At 40.1% G+C, this 23,435-nt stretch overlaps 1 protein-coding gene across 3 annotated transcripts in view; it reads left to right on the top strand.

Moving 5' to 3' along the window:
* ABTB2 (ankyrin repeat and BTB domain containing 2) overlaps positions 1–17,270 on the top strand; it is a 142,924-nt gene extending 125,654 nt beyond the window's left edge. Inside the window, exons 10-17 of one of the 3 annotated variants that reach the window (XM_087951196.1) lie at positions 81–307; positions 3,265–3,443; positions 5,124–5,229; positions 5,339–5,441; positions 7,989–8,079; positions 11,501–11,569; positions 13,487–13,600; positions 14,739–17,270. In XM_087951196.1, the coding sequence (XP_087807322.1) occupies positions 81–307; positions 3,265–3,443; positions 5,124–5,229; positions 5,339–5,441; positions 7,989–8,079; positions 11,501–11,569; positions 13,487–13,600; positions 14,739–14,936 (1,087 nt within the window). In that variant the 3' untranslated portion in view covers positions 14,937–17,270. Of the gene's footprint in view, positions 1–80; positions 308–3,264; positions 3,462–5,123; positions 5,230–5,338; positions 5,442–7,988; positions 8,080–11,500; positions 11,570–12,747; positions 12,873–13,486; positions 13,601–14,738 lie in introns of those variants that run through there. The other 2 variants (XM_087951195.1, XM_087951197.1) reach the window with 2 other exon arrangements.
* Positions 17,271–23,435: the final 6,165 nt, after the last annotated feature.

The following is a 23,435-nucleotide window of genomic DNA, read 5'->3' as shown; positions in this document are numbered from 1 at the left end:
CTAATCAAATTACCAGAGTAAACTGAGTTATCTCATAGTTTCCAGATCTGTATAGCTCTCCTTTGGCTTCTACTTTACAGAAATGTCCTGCGCAAGCTGTTGACCCAGCCACAGCAGTCGAAGGGAGATGTTCTCTCACTGGAAGAGATTTTAGCAGAGGGTGTGGAAAGCGATACTTCCAGCCAAGGAAGTTCTAATGAGGGCCAAGTTAAGTTATGCAAAACCAGAATGAAAGCGTTACAGGAGGCCATGTATTACAGTGCCGAGCATGGCTATGTTGATATCACAATGGAACTGAGGGTACTTGGTAAGATTTTGTTTTTGACTCTCCTTATCATTGTAAGACATGGAAAATTTCCTTAAGTCACTTGAACGTGTCCGTGTGTGTATTAAATATATATATTTAATGCTGGATTTATTTTAAAAGGCTACCTGACCAGATTGTAAAAATAAATAAATCGGACTATTACTAGATGCAAAGGCTTCTGTAATCTCTTTGCTGCCATCTAGTGATTGTCTGGGTTTCTGCAGGCAAGATATTGCAAACTAATGGTAATTACCTGAGCTACTGAGCCATGGTGGCACAGTGGTTAGAGTGCAGTACTGCAGGGTACTTCTGCTGATTGCTGGCTGCCTGCAATTTGGCAGTTCAATTCTCACTGGCTCAAGGTTGACTCAGCCTTTCATTCTTCTGAGGTGGGTAACCCAAATTGTTGGGGGCAATATGCTGACTCTGTAAACAGCTTAGAAAGGGCTGTAAAACACTGTAAAGCTAAGTGCTGTTGCTATTGCTATTGCTACTGCATTCTGAACAAAATGGCTTCCTCTGATGGGCACCTTCACATAAAACTTTATGGCAGCAGTTTAGGAAGTGAACAAGGCAGGGCTTGTTTTGGTATAATTTTTTAATTAAGAAATTTTAAAAGAAGATTAAAAATAATAAGTCTAGTGGTTAAGGCACCGTGCTAGAAAGCAAAAGACCAAGAGTTAAAGGCCCGTCTTCTTGGCCATGAAAACCAGCTGGGTGACCTTGGGTCGGTCACTCTCTCACAGCCCAACTCACCTTACAGGGTGGTGGTTGTTGTGTGGAAAATAGGAAGGGGAAAGTATTCTGTATATATTTGCCACCTTGAGTTATTTGTAAAAATGATAAAGGTGGGATATAAATAAAATAAAACAAAGAAAAAGGAAATAAAGAAAAAAGTAAAGAAAAAGAATGAAAAGAAATAGAAAGTAGTAGCTTATATTCCTACTTGTACGCTAATTCTTGCTGCAAAGAAAATAAGAAGCTACATTAAGGCAGAACTTTTTGATCCATTAGTAGATAATGTATGTTGTAAAAAATTTAGTTGCATTCTAATTTATTCCAGGAAGAATGTTTGGAAAAAGCTGAAGAATCAGTTTTATTATACTGAATTAATGCTATAGACTGTGCTGTAAAATATACATTATTGGTGAAATAACTGAACTACAGTAATAGGGGAATACTTTGGCAATAAATAAACTTCAGCTTTGGCACTGATACCATTATCCTGAAATAAAGATATATTGTCCTGAAATAAAGATTGACTATTAAGAAACAGTCACATGCGCTTCAATCCTCTTAAGTGCTGGAAAATTGGTTCTTAAAACTTTGGAGAGTTTGAATCTTCCTCTTTAAGGAGGAGATCAGACCTTTTGAAAATGCATTAAATGAGCATTAAAATGAAAGAGCCATCTCATTATTAGGGCACATGAGCCGCTCAAATGTTTTCTGCAGTTTAAATGAGATGCGGTCCAGTGCAAGATCTTTTTAAATTAAGTTTGAAAACATTAGATTAAGAATATTGGACTAATCCGAGATGAAGATCAGATTTTTCATTTAAACAGCTATATAAAATGGGTCATTTGGTAACAAGCCATATTTGATTGGGTTTCTTCTGTCTATTTTCTCACTTAGGTAGATAGAGGTTCTGCCCTGCCTTGCATTCTTTCCTTAGAACTGAAATGATGTTTAAGAAGAAGAAGAAAACAGCAGCATCTGAATTCTAATCTTTATTCTTGTATGAAAAGAGCTACAAAGCATTCTTGCAAATTTCTCATTTTAAAAGCAGGCATTCTTTCTTCACCTTTCATTTTTGCTGACAAGCCGAGGAAGCAAAAGAAACACTTCATTTTAGTTCTGATTAAAGAAGCAGATTTTTTTTCTTGATTCTATGTTTCCCCCATATTGTTCTGTAGTAACTTTATTTGCTGATGTACCTGCCCTTGGGTTATAGTTAGAATTGGAGCTAGGGATAGGGAATCCAACTATATTCTGGTTAGAATAATTCTCCAGTTAAACCAGCATGGCTTTGCTTCATTTAATCCCTTGAGACATGTTGGAGATGAACTTCCATAAATGCAGGCCAGATACGCTTTTATGAAGTCCAGTGCGGTTCAGACTCTTGGATTGGGGAAGACTGACAAGACTTATTGATCATGATTTTAAATAAGAAAATAAAAGCACCATTAATATTTTTTCTCAGCACTCAGTGCTACTGTACAATCTACCAGCTAGATATGGGATATTCAGAAGCATGGACAGCAGAGAACTTCAACAGCAGTTGCAGAAAGTGGGATTAAACCTACCTGCCTACTTTCTTTGGAAATCATGTATAGATCTCCAAATGGATAAAAAAGAAAAGAAAAAATAGAGCAGCTCACTACTTAGTTGAACTAATGTGTTATCTGACCTTGAGTAATTCCTGCCAATCCTGTGCTATGATTAGAACAGTCTTGGAGTTGCTCCGGTACCATGCCTGGAAATGTCTTCAAATTCTTCCTACATAACTAAGAATAGACTGCACAATTTTGTGCAACAATGGAGATGTCTATTCATTAGCAGATTTGTGGCAATGGAGATAAATAATCATACAATCCACCCTGATCATTTGCATAGATAGTTTCACAGTGACAGCAGTGTGGGAACTGTTGTCATGCATCCATGATATTAAGCATATCATCCATGCGCATAAAGATAAAACAAAAGCAGGTTCTTAATTGTGTTAAGATCTGTTATTTTTTATAGTAATCCTTAAAAGATAATCACATCACTTATATATCTATTTGGAATCTTGTACCTCCCTGTGCCACCCTGTGTCATACTCTATAAAAAGTTTCTAGTACTATTAGAACATTAAACTAAACTTGATTTGATACAGAGTATGTATTTGCCTGTTGCCGGTTGAATGTCCATGCTTATTAGTAAAATTGCATTTCCCCTTTCTTTTGGAATGATTCCAGGAATCCCATGGAAGCTGCATGTATGGATTGAGTCACTACGAACAACTTTTTATCAATCTCGTTACTCAGTAGTACAGAACCTCCTACGGGAATTTGTCACTATTAAAGAAGAAGAATACAATGAAGAGCTAGTGACTGATGGACTGAAACTAATGTTTGAAATTCTCAGAACCAGCAAAGTAAGCTATTTTAAAATTGTAAGCATCACTTCAGCTCCTTATCCTCCTTTCCTAACTTCATTCTTGATGCAGAAATCCAAGGATCTCAAATGCTTATATGATTTTGATGATCTTTGGCCTAGGCAAGACATGCCAATAATGCACTATATAAAGAAAGACCTCTACTGATACTAGGGTAGATCTCAAAGATACCAATTATCAAGAGTCATCTACCATACCCTTATTGCTTGTTAGGTTGCTTGCACTTCCTAGTCATTCATTCATCCATCCATCCATTCATTCTGCAGCTGGATTTGTTGACTTTTTTTCTTCTGAAGTTTCAAGCACTCAGAGGTAGAAATCCATTAAGTATCCTCCTCCTCCTTGATCAACCTTCAGAGCTGCATATTTCTGACACTAAAATGATAGTTCAATCAGAAATGTGAAAGAAGTCAAAAGGCTGAACAATCTCACAGTTCACAATCACATACAAGAGGAAAATTAAGCCAGTTAAAATAAACATACCATCTGGATTAAGCTTTCCTGAATGTGAATACAGCAATCTCACTGAGTCCTTATTCTGGAGAATATAACAAAAAGACAGCTGCACATTTCACATTAGCATGTTTGTCTCATTAGTTATTCTTATAGAAAATGGATGTGAAAGCAGAGAACTAGGTTTAAAAGAATGGTTGGGTTTTGAAACTCAAGGCTCACCTTTGCTTTGTACTTAAGTTCTTGGTGCAGTCCCTTGCTTTTAGCCTCACCTGTCTACTTGTTGAGAAAAAACTGTTTCGGGAAAGGGTAATTTTCTTCTCGTCTTAACCGTTTTGATAAGATATTTACAATGAGCTCTAAAATTGTAACCTAACCAAAAAGAGTTTAAGCTATTGGAAAAACATAATTAGTTCTAGATGTTTCACTCACCTCAGCTATATTTATTTATGCTTGTTTACTGGCAAAAAAAAGCTCTCTTTTGCAGTAGAAACCCTAATTCTAATAATAACTTAAATCATCTGTTGTTGTCATCAGCCACTCAATCATGTCCCATCCTCGGCCACTCTATGGTTCAGCACTCTCCATGCCCCTTTGTCTCTCACCACGTCCTTCAGATGTGCCATGGTCATCCCAGTGTCATCTCCCTAACCTCTGGTCCATGAATTGGCATCAGTCCATGGCATGAAACTGGATCATGCAAACAAGTGAAGCCCCATCCATGGGATGCAGGCAGCACAAAAAAAACTAAGCCCCCATCCCCCGGTCCACAGAAACAGTCCCTAGCGCCTAAAAGGTTGGGGACCACTGCTTTATAGGGCTACCCTAGTACCCAGATAATGGGTACTAGCGTGGCCCCTTCTCCTTTTTTCTCTGTGGATCCTAAACTGGGAGATTGGCTCCAACAGTTCCCAGGAACAACCTCAGAGCTCTCTATCCAAAAGAGGGAAGTACCAGGATCAACAGAGATACTGTGCAGAACCCTCAAATTCATGGGCCTTTGGTAAAAACAGATACCACCCGTAGGGTTGAGAAAGGAATTTTATTTATCTTAGATATAGGTATAGGTATCAGTGCAGATACAGCTATTCTTCCCTCTGTGCGTAAGGCATTCATCCTTGGCAAAGAGATGAATTCAAATATCTTTTGCTCTCCTCTATATAATAAAAGCAGAATAATGTGTTTCTTTAACTTGTCTATTCACAGAATGACTCAATCAGCCAGCATCTCGCAGCTATCTTTACTCACTGCTATGGAAGCAGCCCCATCCCCAATATTCCTGAAATCAGAAGGACACTGCCAGCCCGCCTAGGTAACTTAGTTAACCTTCAATCAGCAGTTATTCGGTGGATATTGATTTCTTACTATGTTTCTCTACAATGAAACCTAATTAAACTTCCCTCTTTTTCTCTTCTATGCAGATCCTCACTTTCTAAATAACAAAGATATGTCTGATGTGACATTTCAAGTGGAAGGAAAACTATTTTATGCTCATAAAGTTCTCTTGGTTACTGCTTCAAATAAGTGAGTTTCTCCCTCAGCGAGTAGTACTTGGTACTGAATTATGCAAAGGATCTCCCAGTTACAGAAAATGGAGGATACCTTATTCTGTACCAACAAAAAAATTTTTTTTAGGAGTTGCTTGTTAGGTGTTAAAGAGGACTCAAAAGAGAGCAGAATTCTAAGAAACCCTGCAAAGTAGGATCCTCAAGTTAGGTCTCCCCCCACTAACACTGAGGGGAAAAGGCCATAGAAGAGGGATAATAACCATCCCATCGTGTTTTCTCCTTTAATACCTAGTATTAGAAGGATACTATAATTATAACAGCAGAAGCCACTGAGAGATCAAGGAAGGTTAGGATAAGTGCACCACAACCATCCCAATCCTTCCAAAGGACATCTACAAGTGCAATTAACACCATCCTGTGCTGCATACAACAATTATACCCCAATCCCAAATTCCAAAATTGCACAGGCAGTAAGGGATTGTGCTTGGACCCAGGTCAGAAAACTGACAAGAGTGAGTCCACATCACTCATAAACCATTCAAGAGAATAGATTTATAATATTTACCAAGCCCAGGATAGATAAAAAGAAACTTTGACCTCTGCTTCCAGACAGAAACATGGAAGGCTGGAGGTCATAGGTTAATTTAAAAGTTTGCCCTTTTAAAATAATAATAATAATAATGATAATGATAATGATAATGATATCATAAGCCTGAAAAGTAGTAGAAAATGAGCATGCAAAACTACTGTGGGACTTCCGAATACAGACTGACAAAGTTCTGGAACACAATACCCCGGATATCACGATTGTGGAGATAAAGTGTGGATTATCGACACTGCCATACCTAGTGATAGCAGAATCGACGAGAAACAACTTGAAAAAGTCACCAAATATCAGGACTTGAGAATCGAACTGCAGAGACTCTGGCATAAACCAGTGCAGGTGGTTCCAGTGGTACTTGGCACACTGGGTGCTGTGCCTAAAGACCTAGGCAAGCACTTAAAAACAATTGGCGCTGACAAGATCACCATTGGTCAGCTGCAGAAGGCCACCTTACTGAGATCTGCTCGCATAATCCGCCGATACATCACACAGTCCTAAACACTTATCTAGTCACTCCTAAATAAATCTACCAAGCACAGAAGATGTAATATTATACGTCAGTTCCTACAGATTTGTGCAAAATAGAGTAATTGCTGGTCAGGATCCTGTAGTTGAAACAGATTATTTGCAGTTTAGATCTGGATTTATGTTAGTGCTTTGGTGAACAGCTTTGCTGAAAGAAATGGGAGGTATTATGTGATTGATTACCTTCTGTTAATCTCATTACCTTGGACTGCGCAAGATTAGCCTATTTGATGCTGGTAGATAGTTGCAGTTATGCCATGGAATTTCCTAGGATTCTGCTCATCTATCTTTCATGCTGTACCCCATTTCTAATAAACCAAGAGATAGCTATAGGATTTTATTTCATAAGATGTAGACAGGATGTTTGAATGAGATATACTGTAGCAGTTGGGGTGTGCTGCAATATATCTCATTCAAATATCCTGTCTATTGGTTTCATGGCAGACAATTTTTCCACAGACTGGGAGGTGGGGGGATGGTTTCCATTTTGCACATTTATCCGCCACTCACTTCCTCAGCAGGGATTGGAGACTCCTGATACACTGTTTGGGATGAAGACCAATAAACTGAGATTTGACTCTGATCAAACAAAGATATTCTTAGAACATTGTTCATGTTCCATCAAGCCATTTCAATCTGGTTTGAAGAGGACTATACTCTTATTAAATATCAGATCCATAATGTAGGATTTGATCCACCACTGTTGGTGACTTTTAATAAGCTTAGACTGATATAATAACTGTGATGGTATTTGAGCAGAGAAAATCTTTTTGTCGTTATCCCACTTCAGCTAGCCTAGCCTGCTTAGATTGCTGCCAATAACTGTAAGCTTTCACCATTATGAGATGACAAAAATGTAAAAACCTAGGGTATGCATGGTACATCCAAACTTTAGGCAAGATTACATCGATATTTGTTCTGATGTGTTTAGAATTTCACTCTTGGGATAGTACACAAAACAGTTTAACAGTAACACAACGCATATATTTGGGGTGGGTGGGAATTACAATGTTGTTTTATTGTAGTTAACTAAAAATCCAGTTTACATGTGCCCAGTGTTAGGATATCATACAATCATTATCCTGGTTCCTGTTTTTCAAGCTAGTTTCAGATTAAATCTGAACTGGATTCCTGCAACTACTTTTCTGCGCTTGAAGAAAGTCTGGTTTTCAATGTCAGATAGTTAGAATCAGAATTCTCCAATAAGTTGAGAGAATACCTCCTAAGTTTGGTTTGCTTGGTTTGGTTTTTGTTTTGTTTTGTTTTGTTTTGCCTGGCCTGGAAGCTTCTGCTAGGAAGGCTGATGATCCTGAAAATTCAAAGGATGAGTTGGGTGGGGTGGTGCGAAGGTATTTATACTTCATCAGTTAAAACATAGTCCAAGCAAATAATCTTTTAAAACTCCTAAGAAATCACCTCTGCTTATTTTCACAGATTTAAGACACTGATGACCAATAAAACAGGACAAGACAGCCAAGGCAATAAGATTGTGGAAATTAGTGACATGAGATACAATATCTTCAAGGTGGGTTTCAAAGAATAGTTCAGTTTATTCTTTCAATTGTCCAACACTGAAATGTGGAGCTGTGACATTTATCTTCTGATGCTTAGCACATTTGAACAGTAAGACAGCAATGATTAACTCTGAGTAAAGATAGTGGTTTATGCTTATGTCCATGGGGTGAGGCCAAATCAGCAGCAACAATAAAAACCCTGCCAGTTTTTTTTTTCATCAGATAGGCCAGATCCACCCAAAGTTCACTTTTTCCATTATAAGTGTTCCTGAAATGCAAGCACATACTGAAGAATAGTCATTTTATTTAGCAAAAGTATATTCCATAGATAGTAACCAAAGCTTCCCAGGCATAATTTTCATGCTCTGTTGAACAAATTAAATATGAATAGACCAAAAAATCTTGCTGGCTTTATATTAAATCCACTTAAGCAATTGAAAGCTTATGAGGCTTTCTTGTAAAAACAAAACTTGAATGTGGAATATTTTAAAATAGATACATAACCTAGGATGTGGAAAGTTGTCAAAAGGCAATAAATAAAGCTGACTTTGACATGGAAAAAGTAAATCAGTAAAATCTTAATACACAGCAGCATATTTCGCTCTCTAGTTTTGTTTTTACAGAGCAAGCTGAAAATATGTAAAAGCTAGAAACCCAGAAAAGATTATATTGAAAGACTATCAAAAGAATCAGTTGGTTTTCTTCAACTCTCAGTCAATTGTATTTATTTATTTCTTTTGGCATTTAATTTTATTTATTGATTGATTGATTTGATTTATATTGCTGCCTATTCGCCCATGGCGACTCAAGGCGGCTTACACAATGTAAAATCATATTTAAAACAAAAAATAAAAATAAAAAACAATAAGAACTAACAAAAAGAATCAAATAAATTAGTAAAGTAAATGGAACAGAATTTGGGAAAACAAAAACAAAAAACAACTACCACCCACCCCCATCCCGACGACAGCAGGTCACACTAGCCATTTGGTGGGTTCCATCCCTCTCTGGGTTCCCCAGGCCCACTGGCAAAACCAGGTCTTCAATGCCTTTCGGAATAGTATTAATGAGGGGGCCATTCTAATCTCTGGGGAAATGATGTTCCAGGGAGATGGAGCCACCACGGAGAAGGCCCTTCTTCTAGGTCCCACCAGGTGTATCTCCCTCAGGGGTGGGACTCGCAATATTCCCTGCCTCCTCGCTCTAATGGGTCAGGTAGATGTCACTGGCAAGAGATGTTTCCTCAGATAACCTGGACCCAAGCCATGAAGGGCTTTAAAGGTGACAACCAGCACCTTGAATTGCACCCGGAAACAAGTTGGCAGCCAATGCAGCTCCTGCAGGAGAGGTGATACATGTGCACACCAGGGTCTGCATAAAACCATGCGGGCCGCTGCATTTTGCACCAACTGGAGCTCCCGGATGCTCTTCAAGGGCAGCCCCATGTAGAGCGCATTGCAATAATCAAGACGGGAAGTGACCAGGGCATGAGTGACTGTGAGTAGGGACCACTGATCCAGGAAAGGGCATAACTGATGCACAACCCGCAGTTGCACAACAGGAGTCGTGAGTCCAGGAGAACCCTCAGATTACACACAGGGTCTGTTTGGGGTAGTGCCACCCCATCCAAGACTAAAGGTGGCAATTCTCTCTGATCCAACAAACCCCAGACCCAGAGCCAATAAGTCTTGCATGGGTTTAGTTTCAGCCCATTCCTCCCCATCCAGCCCCTAACAGCTTCCAGGCATTGCGAGAGGGAGGACACAGCAACACTTAACTTGCCATGGGCCGAGGCATACAGCTGAGTATCATCAGCATATTGGTGATACCTCAGTCCATGGTGACAGATGATCTCACCCAGTGGTTTCATATAAATGTTGAACAGGAGTGGAGAGAGTATCCAGCCCTGTGGAACCCCGTAAAGCAGCGGGCGAGGGTTGGATCTCTCTCCTCCTATCAACACTGACTGAGAGCGGCCGCAGAGGAAGGAAATGAACCAAGACAGCACAAGTCCTCCCACTCCTATCCCCCGAAGCCGTCTCAGGAGAATCCCATGGTCAATGGTATCAAAAGCCGCTGAGAGGTCAAGTAGAGCAAGGATGGATACACTACCCCCATCCTGCTCCCGCCAGAAATCATCCAAAAGTGCAACCAATGCTGTTTCTGTCCCAAATCCAGGCTTGAATCTTAATTGGTAGGGGTTAAGATAACCCATTTCATCCAGAAACCTCTGGAGCTGCTGCGCGACCACCTTCTCAACAACCTTCCCCAAAAAGAGAAGATTGGAGACAGGTCGGAAATTATCCAACCGGGTGGAGTCCAGCGATAGCTTCTTAAGAAAAAGGTGGACCACAGCCTCCTTAAAGTGCTGGGGCACTGTCCCCTCCTGTAGAGAAGCATTAATCACTGCCAGAGTCCACCCACCTGTCACCTCCTGGGAAGCTTTCACAAGCCAGGAGGGACATGGGTCTAAAATACAGGTGCTCACGCGCATCCTCCCTAGGATCCTGTCCACATCCTCAGGAGCAACAGGGTCAAACCATTCCCACATAATAGGGCAAGAACCTGCCACAGAAGCTTCCACCTGATCAGCAACCACGCCGGCATCTAACTGGGAACGAAGTCAAGCGATAATCCACAAATTCCTCACCGCACCCCTTCAAGTGGACATAATTATATGTCTATGGAGATTCTCAATCATCCAGGTCATGGAAGTCCAGTTGCCTCTTAGTTATGTTGCAATGAACTAGGTGAAGACAGAAGCGTTTAGGATTCTATTGACCAGGGTTTGTAAACTTTACACCAGTCTTTGCAAGCCAGATCTATCCACCATTAGGGTCGATCTTTTTTTAAATTGATTTATAACATAAAAAACAAAAAATACAAAAGAAAATAGTAGGAAAATAGAGGAGGGAGAAAGGAAGGGAAAAGTGTAGGGAAAAGTGGAAAAATAAAGAACGTTGACTTCCGACTCCCTTTGGTGCAGTAGAATAAGATAATAGCACCAACCTCAACTTTTTACTTTTACATAATAGTATAAACTAGCCATTTCTATAACAACAAACCTTTCTGATTGGTAAAATCAGTTTCATTTTTTTTTTCCGCCTCAAGCACAAAGTCCAGAAGTGGTTTCCAAGTAGAAACGATAGTATTTTTTTTCTTCAATCAAGGCAATCAATTTAGACCTCTCTGCTAACTCCATCAACTTTTGCAGCCATTCCATCCATTGTGAGAATCAAAGGGTCCTTTGATTTTTGTGCATAAAGTAATCTTGCTGCCGTCAACATACATAATATCAAATGTTATGGTTCATCTTTGAAGTCTTTATGGGAGAGTTAATGCTGCATGTTGCATTTGCTTTCATCTCAGTAGTGGAAGGTTTCTGTCGGTTCCTGTTACAGACTTTCTAATGCTCTACCTTTCTTCTTTTAGATGCTGATGCAGTATTTATATTATGGAGGAACGGAAGCCATGGAAATCCCCATAGCTGATATCCTAGAGGTGAGCATTTGCCTCTCATTGACTTTTGACATATGTCTAATGTGTCTTCATTACCAAACTGGTGCTAATTGCAGGAACACTTATCTGCACATTGAGTAAATGAATTCTAGAGTTAAAACTGTTTATCCAACCTGTGTGCAAATCAAAACAGCACAAACATTCCTTTGATTGATGGGAATATGATGAAAATATTCTAGACTAATTTTCAGAAATGTATATTGAATAAACTGCATCAATGCGTGCCCAGAGAGATTCTCTGGGTAGAAAAAAAAACAGGTTATAAATTGATGCGTGAAAGAATATTGCTTTTCGTCTACTTCAACTTTCTCCAGCTTGCTAAAGTTTGTAATTGTTATCTCAAACCATTCATTACTGCAAATGATGGAGCTGTCAATTTGTTTGGAGATAGCCTATAGTACTGAACTACCTGTGGGACAGTCAAAAAGAAGAAAATGGTGCAGTAGTCAAAAAAAAAGGAACAATCTGGCAGCTTTGAGATTAACAGGAGTATTATAAAATGTAAAGTGCAAAACAGAGAGGATTAAAGATAAGCACCAAGGCTAAAATAATGACAGATATTGGGAATAATCAAGTAGAAATAATCTTGAGAAAAAAGATAAGGAAGTTAGTCTTCATCATGCTGAGATAAGCAACAAGGATGAGACCTCTGAGTCAGGCACGTAGGTGTAGACGTAAAATCTTGGGACTTGTGGTTGAGCAACACAATTACAGCTTGAAGAGCTTAGTTAAACTGCAGAGTTTCACATACATACAAAATGCAGCCATCACACCATTGCAATATCTTTGTAATATCTCTGGGGATTACTAGTTATCATGGGAATATTTTTACGCTTGTTGGAAGATTGGAATTGTTTTACACATAGTATCAAGAAGGAGATGGTTACGGCACCAGACTAGAAACCAGGAGATTGTGAGTTCTAGTCTTGCCTTAGGCATGAAAGCTATCTGGGTGACTTTGGGCCAGTTATTCTTAGCCCACCCAATGCACCTCACAGGATTGTTGTGGGGAAAAGGAATATTGTGTACATTTGCTTAAATTGTTCCTAAAAATAATAAATGCAGGAAATAAATAAATAACAACATTGGTGACCTTTCAAACTGGATGTTTTTAATAACTTATAGCATTGACTAGCCTTTGTTTGTCTTGAAAAATTAAGGACAATGAATTATAATAGAACTATGCACTTACATGAAGGACCATGCAAAAATTATAGGGCTGCAATGGAAAGGTGAAAAAATAGCCCAAAAGGCAGCAGTGACAAACCACATCCACATACAAATGTGAGCATATCTAAGATTTCATGTTGATCTGAAAGAAACTATATGTTATCATATAGAAAGCTTCCTATCCCAGCAACCTTGGACAGAGACATTATTAGGGTATATTATTCCTCAACTAAGCATTCCAAATTTTCTGGAAAAAATGCAGTTTGGAGGTATTGCTTAATCCCTCATGATTACTAGTGTATCTCTTGTGACTCAGATGCCTTTAACAATTTGAATTGATAAATCAGGACAAAAGCTATTGTGCAAAGGCAACTTTCAAAATAGTCCCCAAAAATTTATAGGGCTGCAAGATTTCTCCTCCCTTGTATTCCTACATGAACACTGACATCCTTTTGAAAGGCCTCTTTCAAGTGAGATTACAATAAATAAGATAGTGAGGCTTATTCTGCATTTTCTTCGATTCCTGGTAAATACGTTTAGTTCTAAAAATTCATTTATTATTTTTTAAATACACACTGATATTTTTCATTTTTAAGGTGTGTTACATTTTAAGCATTTTGGGGGGGCATGTCACCCAAAGGACTTCAGTTCAGGGGTGACCTAGAAATATTGCATGTCAATGGAATGAGCAGAATGTTAAAATAATGCCTTCTCTTTCATCCTGGCCAGTTGCTGTCAGCTGCAAGTTTATTCCAGTTGGATGGCCTTCAGCGCTACTGTGAGATACTGTGTGCTCAGACAATCAATACTGAAAGCTGTGTTCACATCTATAAATATGCCAAGGTAAAGATGACATTTTCGTCAACTTCCATGTATAAGATGCCAAATCTTAGGAATTAGAAAAATGGCCTTAAACGCATCAGAAGCTGGAAACCAGGAAAGAGGTCTTATAGAAGGACAGCATTAGGAGAGATTCCCCCATCTATGTGGGGAAACCCAGTATTGCAAAATAAACAATTCCATGGGTGGCAGCTGAATATGAAGAACCCAGGCTTGGGAACCACTTCTCCCCCTTGAATTTACTCAGTGGTGCGATTCAACTGGTGTAACAGCCGGTTCGCACAGCATTTAAAAAAGCTCATTTTCAGCTCAAATACTTAACTTCTACTGCAGCCCCTGTGAATAAAACATCTGAGGCGTGGCAAACCTCTCTGCCACGTGAATCAGCTGTGCTCTAAAATAAAATGAAATAAAGCACCGGAACTCACCGAAACTACCAGTTCACCTGAACCGGTCCAAACCGGTAGAATCCCACCCCTGGCTTTACTTCAATAATTCCTTTCCTTCGTAAGACCCATCTTACATGCCTCAAATTTGCTTGACTGTTAAAACTGGAACCTGCTCTTTATTCTGCCACATTAATTGCAGTGTCCCATAACCAAACAGGTGCAGGTAATCCTTGTTTAACAGCCCCAATTGGTTGGGCCGACAACTCTGTTATCTGTTAAGCAAAGCGGTTGCTAAGTGAAACCGTGACTCTGTTTTATGAACTTCCTTCAGCTTTCCTTTGCCCTGTGAAGGTCATCAATTGTGAGAATTGGTTGTAAAGTTGCTTTTTCATTCCTATTGTTACCTGTGAATAGTTGCTAAACAAGTACTGCCTATATTAGCCTGGCAGTTTCACTGACCAGTTGCTAATTCCCTTTTAAGGCTTCCTTTACTTTGGCTGAACAAGTAACAGGGAAAAAGAGGGTTTAAAGGGGAGGGGGATTTTAACCACTTTAAAATATCCCTGTGGAATAGCCACAGAGAAAGTGAGTGGACACACACACACACAAAATAGATGGTACTTTTTAACCACAGAATGAAAATGTTCTCAGGCATTTGCTATTAGGATGAAGCTGTCTTTGGAGGGAGGAGGGGGGATAATTGACAGCTGCCTAATATGTATTTTATCACAGCTTCTCTTTGTCTTTTATAGATCCATAATGCCCCAGAGCTGGCCTCTTTTTGCGAAGGCTTTTTTCTCAAGCATATGAATTCCCTGGTGCAGCAGGAATCGTTCAGGCAGCTCATCTATGGCAGGAACAGCAGGGTTCAGGGCCTGGATCCCCTCCAGGATTTGCAGTCCACTTTGGCCAGCAGACTTCATTCCGTTTATGTAACTTCAAGAGTGTAATTGATAAGATCCGCAGCCCTGCTGTGAAGGAAAGCACCTGCTCATTGAACTGCACTGAAATGGGATCTTGGCCCCATTGTGGTTGCTTCATCCAGCTTTTGGAGACAGTGCCTCTTCCACCACCTCAGCAAACTTATCCAAATGCAAGAAAAATAACTCTGCACATGCCACAACAGTTTTACCTGAAAACGGATGAGCAGAATCTGAGGTGGGATGCTGCTATTCTGCTAGGTACGCATCACAAAGGAGAACTCAGGGGGAAATTCACTTCTAAGTGTCCAAAGGTTTGCTTAGAAGAATGCACAAACCATAGTTGGCATTTAGCTGGAGAGTGGACTGTTTAAAAAATGGCTATGAATGTAGAAATTCCAATTTCTCTCAACTTTGACTACCCAAACTGTCTAATATTGGGCTACCTGATTCCACCAGAGTGCCATACTGTAAACATCTGGCTTTTGCTTTGTCCACTGAGACGTGCAGGTTCAGTAGGTGCTAAAGCTAAAAAAGAAGCTAGTTTTGAAGATACAATAATATGCTACGTAATAGATTCTAGGTTATTTTGGCCTCAGTTTTTAACTAGCTCTGGCTGTCCATTTTTGTATTTAAAAAAACATAACCTGGTATCCCTAATATTTACAGCTACCCACGTCTGTGTGCAAATTATTATCGCTAAGACCATCACACTGTGGTATCTACGATACTGGTTGTTACAGATAGAATTTCTCTCATTTCTGCAATATAGTTGTATATAAAGGTTGGGGCTTGCTTTGTCAATGCTATATTATAGCAAAAATTGTCTGAAATGCCTGATCTGGGACTTATGATCTGGACCACCGTCCCCCTGGGAATTATGTGCATCACACACAGAAATACGACTAGCCAATTCCGACTAAAGAGATCTCTGTATAGAAAGATTGTATATTTGTGCATATCATTTTTGGGACTGGAAGTTGCAAGCAATAATCGACCTCCATGCAGACTACACATGCTGCCTGAATCATATGATTTCGAATGAGAGCCACATTTAAATACTGCTACTGCACCATTTGCTGCATGTGACAGCATGCTGACTGACTAAACTGGATTTCAGCTAGTGTAGGTGAATCAGGCCTGGCTGGGTTCAAATTCCAATATTAAATCATTGTAAGTAATTGAACAAGGACTTTTGCACATGTCATCTCACCATTTGAGTCAGAAAGTCAGTATGACTGGGACAAATTATTTTCATTTCCCTCCACATACGCTTCAGTCTCCATTGAAATTTAAGGGTTGACCTGGGAAATATTTGAAATAGGAACATGCTTCCCCTCTTTCCAATGCTCAATGTTTTACTTCTACCTTTGAATGGACTAGAAAATAGTAACTTAGGCTATCGTTTTAATAATTGTGTATTAACAAAGGGATTACGGTTACCAGTTGGGGAAATATGCATAAATCAAATATTTTTTGAAGGATAGATTGTCAAACTAATCAAGGGGGAAAGAAGTCAAGTCAAATGGGAAGGGCGCTAGGCATGTGCCACAAGAGTTTTTATGGTGTTCCAGGGAAGATAATGGAAGAGTAATGGAAATCGTGTAAATAGATACATAGATGTTTCAGAAGCAAGAGAGGCTTTCCCCATAATTATCTATTTCGGAGTTTAATGTCCTCACCGTAAAAATCTTCATTTTTAACAGAGAGAAAAGCATTCAATACAGAATGAACCGCATTTACAAATATTACATTTGGTTTAAGGATATAAAGATTGAAGCAGTTCAGCAATAACACAAGCCATAATTGTGACTGAGCCAGCGGGGTTGGGTAAACTAACTGAGGAAAAATTATTTTTCTCGGGTATCTTGCTCCTTTATCAGTTACAATCTGTGCCTAAAGAGTTCGGTACGTTTCCATAATGCATGTAAGTCACATGGTACAAAGGCAATACCTAAAATATTTATAAATGGATCAAGAAAGAAGTGAGATAGATGGAGAGGAATCAAAACATGAGAACTGTATGAATTACCTACACATTTCAACTCTTACTTACAGAATAGCCCTACATATTAAAAATGATAAGCTATAAATCTTTTATTTTTTTCAAATCTGGATCCGCAAAACAAACACAAGCTCCTCACATCCTCCAGATCACGGAAAAATGTAAGATTTCTCATGAAGTAGTTAGGAAATACCCCAAAGTTTGTCATTTTGGAAAATAATTTTCAAATAGCTGATTTAGCTACCTGTACAAAAATCTGTTGTATTGTGATAATGTCTGCTATATTGACTGTACATTAATGTTGTCATTTATGTAAATGTCCCATATTTTATTAACATGACACTTGGTTAAACTTTTCAGATGGTGTAATGCTTAATAATTTAAAATGGTGTAAGAAAACAAAATGGGCTATATAAGTACGGTCTGTCTCCCCCCAATTTCTATGCTTGTTGGATTGCAAGGAATACAGGCAAAAATACTGCCTTTAAAAGAGTGCCAGTTTAGTGTAGTGGTTAAAGCAGAAGCCTCCAAACTTAGCAACTTTAAGACTTGTGGACTTCAACTCCCAGAATTCTCCAGCCCTGCTATGCTGCTGGCTGGAGAATTCTGGGAGTTGAAGTCCACGAATCTTAAAGTTGCCAAGTTTGGGGACCCCTGGGTTAAAGCATCACCCTAGAAACCAGAGACTGTGAGTTCTAGTCCTACCTTGAGTATGAAGCCAGCTGGGTGACCTTGGGCCAATCACTCTGTCTCAGTCCTAGAAAGTAGGCAATGGAAAGCCACTTCGGGAAAAACAAAACAAAACCCTGCCAAAAGACCCTGCTGTCCTGACAATCTCCACGAGTCAAAAACTCAGTGAAAGGCCTGCCTGCATATGCACGCATGCTTTTTAAAAGGCTTTTGCGAAATTAGAAAATTTTCAGTCTCAGCGTTCTTCACTTGATGCTCTGAAATTGTATATATTCCCAGCTCGTGGTTTCAGTCCAAAATACTGTTTTTTCTCTGTGCAGCATGTCTGAAATAAAATAATAAAATAGGAGCTCCTAAGCCCATAGAGGTTCCACAATTCCAGGGCAGCACTAAAGAATGTCTGAACACATACAACTTTTTAAAGGTTTTCTGCCCCTGAGAAACCTTATTTGATCGTGGATCAAATTTTTCGTTTTGCTTTGGACGGTGGAGGTGATCACAGTCAGGAGAATCATCAGTGGTCAACTTTGCACTTGCACCAAACAGAGGTTAATTACAAAAACTGTTAAGCACGGACAGGAATAACGGCCTTTCTATGCCAAGTCAAATAAGATTTCTTGGGTGCAGAATACCTTTAAAGAGCGTTCAGTTGTAAAGGTTCAAACATATTTTAGTACTGCACTGAAATTAAGCCATGTAGAACCTCTATGGGCTTGTGGGGGGGGTGTGTGTTTCTATTTTATTTTAGTCAAAAAGCCCCCAAAACCTAAATTCATAAATTGTCATTTCACTCTAGGCCTGCAGTTACAGGACCACAAAAATGCATCTCTCCCACCCATGTAGCTTGACTGAGGGCTGCCAAGAAAGTTGCACCAAGGAAACAGCTGCTGCAGTTAAAAAATGCAGAGTTCAGACATGTGAATTACAAGTGGACACAAGCACATTGAGAAAATCTGTAGTTGGTATTTGTTGATTTATTTATTTGGGCAAACAACTCTCCCCGTTTTCTGAAATCCATGCTGATCTCTTGACAATAAGAAACTTGACCACAAAGACGACCTCTGTGACCAGGCACCCACCACTCTTTGGGTTCTAGCCACTGCCCATCCCATTAACCGCCTTCTTTAAAAAAGGCAACAAAAAAGATTGCCACTAGCATCTGCTGAGAAGTCACTCCCCGACCGAGCTGAATGCACCACTTACCCTCCTGGGGCCTAGGCTGTTACTACAGTTGGCAGCACTGGATGAACTTCCACTGCTGTGCACATCCCCTAGGCAACCCTTTCCTCCAGATCCTTACAAGCCTAGGACTTGAAGTGTAGAAGTGTAAGCAAATATCAGGCTGCTAGTAGCATCAGGGGAGGATCTGCTTTGGGACCTATGGAAGGGAAAGAAGCTAATCCGGGCAGATCGGGCCTTGTTGCCACGAAAGAAGTTTCCTATTAAGCAACCAAAAAAAGGGCTTTACTATATCACACCCAACCAGTACAAGTTAACATGAAAGCTGCCAATGTGCATTTTTTGGAAGGTATAAAAAGCATAAAGTCTCTCGTTTAGTGATTCCTAAATCAGGCGTCTCCATCCTTGGCAACGTTAAGCCTGGCGGACTTCAACTCCCAGAATTCCCCAGCCAGCAAAGGAATTCTGGGAGTTGAAGTCCACCAGGCTTAACGTTACCAAGGTTGGAGACCCCTGTCCTAAATGACCCAAGTGACTGTAGAGTAGTTCTCCTGGGCATGTCCAGAGGTACTAAGCTGGTGCAAAACAAACAAAACCATCTCTGCGGACCATATTAAAGACTAATGCACTCATTTGTGCTGATCTCGTTGGGTGAGAGCCAGTATCTTACTCATGTTCTGTGGATTAAGGTAAAGGATAGTTAGGTGTGCATCAAACAATTGGGGAATTTAGCAGAAGTTCCAGATATAAAGCTGGTATGAAAAGATCATTCTCCCCCAGTCTCCACTTCAAATACCCAAGGCTTGCATCAGAGAATGAAAGACTGAACAAATGATACCATATTTTCAGAAGTTTTACCAGATGCATTCCTCCAGCTCTGATGATCAGGCGCTCTCAACTATACAGCCTTCATCTTAAGGGCATCCAGTCTGTAGTGCACTCTTTCTAACAAAGACCTTTCCCAGCCAGCAAGATAGGTGCTGTCAGCTGTCAGAACCATTCAAGTATTTCTGAAGCAGAGGCACAATCACACCTGACAACTAGGTCATACCATCTCCTTCCCCCTACAGGGAACCGTGGCAGCCCTACATAGCTTTGTCATCGTCCTCTAAATCAAAGCATGCTCAGACCCACAAGGGGAAGTGGCCACTTCATTCGTCTTTCCTTCAAAGATGCCCTGGATGCAGATAGTGACCTCACCTGGGCACGCAATCTTTAATATTCAAAAGCGAACCTTTCTGAAGAAACGATCATTGCAGAAAGAAAAATGCTATGGGACGACTCAGGTCTTGAAAGGCTTCTTAGCATGCAGATATAGGGAACCATTTAGGACAGGGTGGCCCAGCTGAGGGGGGGGGGAGAAAGGGGGGGAACTGGACCGGGTGACTGATGGGCTGGTGCACATGCATGCACATATACAAGCTTTGCACAAGTGGCAGGCTGGCACACACAGAGATCAACTTGCAACGAGCAGTGGGGGCCCCCTGGCCAGTTGCTCCAAGCTGCTCATGCAGCCTAATTCCAAAAAGGCCACAGCCCGGTACAGCCAGGGATTGGGGACTCCTGTTTTAGGACATCAGAGTTCCTTCTGCTGGCAGACTTGCCAAATAATTTGGAAGAAAGACAAGTTTCTTTTCAGGCAGATTTCAAATATTATGCATAAAAATTCTATGGATTTCTATTTTACAGCAGACACCATAAGGACATACAAAGACAATAGGGTGAACTCCTAATTAAGCGTGCTTGAAAACCAAGCAGCACTGCAAACCAAATGTATGTCAAAAGGGCACATGTGTAGCGATGTCACAATACAACTTCGACCCTCGTGTCTTTGCAACCTGACGTTGAATGCAATTATTGAACTCTCACGACTAAAAGAGAGCCATTAAATAGTCATTGCTCCACTTCTTATAGATTTATATCCATAATTTGGTAAAGGCATGTCGTAATAGATTACCCTCTGTCGACGTTGATAAAACTGTTGGCTAAAACAAATGCAAAATTGTTTTTGCTTCTCTGCGACAGCGATCTCTATATTTTGCCAGAATTTTGTTCTCAAAGGGTTTTGTCCTATAGTCTTATGTTACCTTTTCAAATGTTTTATTCCATTCTAGAGGAAGTATACCACAAAACCAAAGTATAAATGAGGGTCTAACTACAGACCAATTTTCTAGCACTTGAAGGAATACAAGCTGGTTTCCCAATTTAGCTAGAGCCACATATCAATTATGGTCAATTTTGAAAAGGTTATCTCTACTGTGTGCTGTTTTGAAACCCCTCATTCATGGGTTCCCCAGTGTTCCTTTTTTATTTCTAATGCACTGTCTTCCAACACTATTCTGAGATCAGTTAATGCCGGGTCATCTTGATAGGCCTTCTTGATGTCAAGACGACAGTCTCCTTGAATAATAATTTGTTTCATTCACTATCTGTTCAAAAAGCAAAAAGGGATACAGAGCCAAAGAATAAAGAGCCAATTAAGCATATAGAGCTAATTAAATTTGACTATAGACAATTTCTGCTGTATCAGGATTCTGAAAAGTGCTTTTTTTTAAAAAAAAAAAGCACCAAAGTTTACACAATTCTTTTTTCTTCTGTTCTTTGAAATGAGGTAATTTTCCCTTGCACAAAGGAAAGGTGATTAGTTGTTAAGAGCATGTGCTTCAAGACTAGGCTTCTGTCTTCAAATGAAGCTCATTTTAAGAAGCTTATTAGGTAGCAATGAAAGAGCCAGTGTGTGGCAGAATAGATCTTATGTGAAGACCATGGAAGTTCAAGTCCACCTGGAGCCATGGATACTCACTAGGTGACTTTGGGCCAGTCAATGTCTTAGTCCATCTAAGTCACAGAATTTCCCCATGTAAGTTATCTTAACCTGCTAGATAAAAAAAACAGGTTATAAATATTAAAAATAAGTAGATGAAGTGGTCATATCCAAGCTGAAAACTACAAGTTACCAATCCATTTCTATTCGTACCTTCTGTATTTAACTCAGTCACTCAAAGAAGAATTAGGGGCAACATGATAGCAGTATTCCAATATTTGAGGGGCTGCCACAAAGAAATTATTCTCCAAAGCACCTGAGGGCAGGACAAGAAACAATGGATGGAAACTGATCAAAGAGAGAAGCAATCTGGAATTAAGGAGAAACTTCCTAACAGCGAGGACAATTAACCAGTGGGATAGCTTGCCTTCAGAAATCGTGGACGCTTGAGCAGGGGCTGGACTAGAAGACCTCCAAGGTCCCTTCCAATTCTATTCTATTCTTCTTGTAGCAGTCATGCAACAGTTTGGAATTAAGCATGAGATGGCAGTGGTGGAAGCAGAAGACAACCCTAATCACTTGGAAATCTTACAAATACAGGTAGTCCTCAACTTAACTTTAGTGACTGAAATTACAACGGCACTCAAAAAAGTGACTTGGGACCATTTATCAGACTTACAACCGTTGCAGCATCCCCATGGTCATGTGATCAAAATTCAGGCGCTTGGCAATGGGCTCATATTTATGACGGTTGCAGTGTCCCGGAGTCATGTGATCACCTTTTGTGACCTTCTGACAGGCAAAGTCAATGGGGAAGCCAGATTCACTTAATTATGTGATTAACAACTGGAGTGATTCACTTAACAACTGGGGCAAGAAAGGTCATAAAATTGGGCAAGAGTCACTTAACTGTCTCATTTAGTGACATAAGTTTGGGACTCAATTGTGGCCGTAAGCCGAGGTTGACTTTAAACAATAATGATTACTAGCCGATAACTTGGCATTGCCGAGGTATTTATTTATCCCAATCCAGTATTAGACAGGAAAATCCTGTAGTCGGGACTCAGGCTGTTGTACTGTCTCTCATGCAGCATCGCAAGTCTTTTATTTCTCTCCTCAGGAGTTTCTTGTCTATGCTGGTGTTTCATTTTTGTAGTGTTGGCCAATCGCCTGACATTTCCTTGGAGGGTTGAGAGAGAGAGAGCGCCTTGTGGAGTACTGTGAAGCCCTTACCATGGCAAGTCCACTGTGCTGTACAGTAGAAGCCATTTTAAGGCGCACACACCCCCAATGGGTGTCAGGGGTGTCTTACCCCCACAGTATTTGTTTCCAAAGGGTAAGTCATCTGTGTACCAATTGCTTGGTACACACACACACACGTTTTTTAATAAAGATAGAAGAACCAGATATAACTATTTTATACTAGCTGTTCTTAGAACTGCGTTTCATTATTTTACATTTCCCTCCTATTAAATCAATCTAACAGTGGACGTTTCTAACCTACCCTTTATACGCAAGATGTAACCCAGAGAGACACCTCCTACTGATCTAAACAGACAGGCAGTTATGCAGTCACTAAAATGAGAACATCTGTGGACGTCTGTCCTTATGCTCTGTCGAGGCTAATGGATGCATTTGGAAGCAATTTAAAACTCTTGCTACCTTGGACTCAAATTGCATTAAGGCAGCCTGAGTTACTCACTCCCAGCACAAGCTCCTTTACCTCCCGCTGCTGTTCCGCCACCACCACCGATTCGATCCAACAGACATGAATGAATGAAGCCACTTACAAAAAAGGCTGCATTAGATCACTACGGCATCTATCTGTATCTGCGGTGACTGGCAGCTGCTCTGAAAATTACACCCAGGCATCTCTCTCTCTCTGCCCTAC

Source organism: Notechis scutatus, chromosome 1, assembly GCF_049901735.1.
Source record: "Notechis scutatus isolate UNSWTSFEM ecotype Mainland chromosome 1, rNotScu1.2, whole genome shotgun sequence".
NCBI lineage: Eukaryota > Metazoa > Chordata > Lepidosauria > Squamata > Elapidae > Notechis > Notechis scutatus.
Note: the sequence above shows the minus strand (reverse complement) of the source record. Positions and strands in the feature narration are given on the sequence as shown.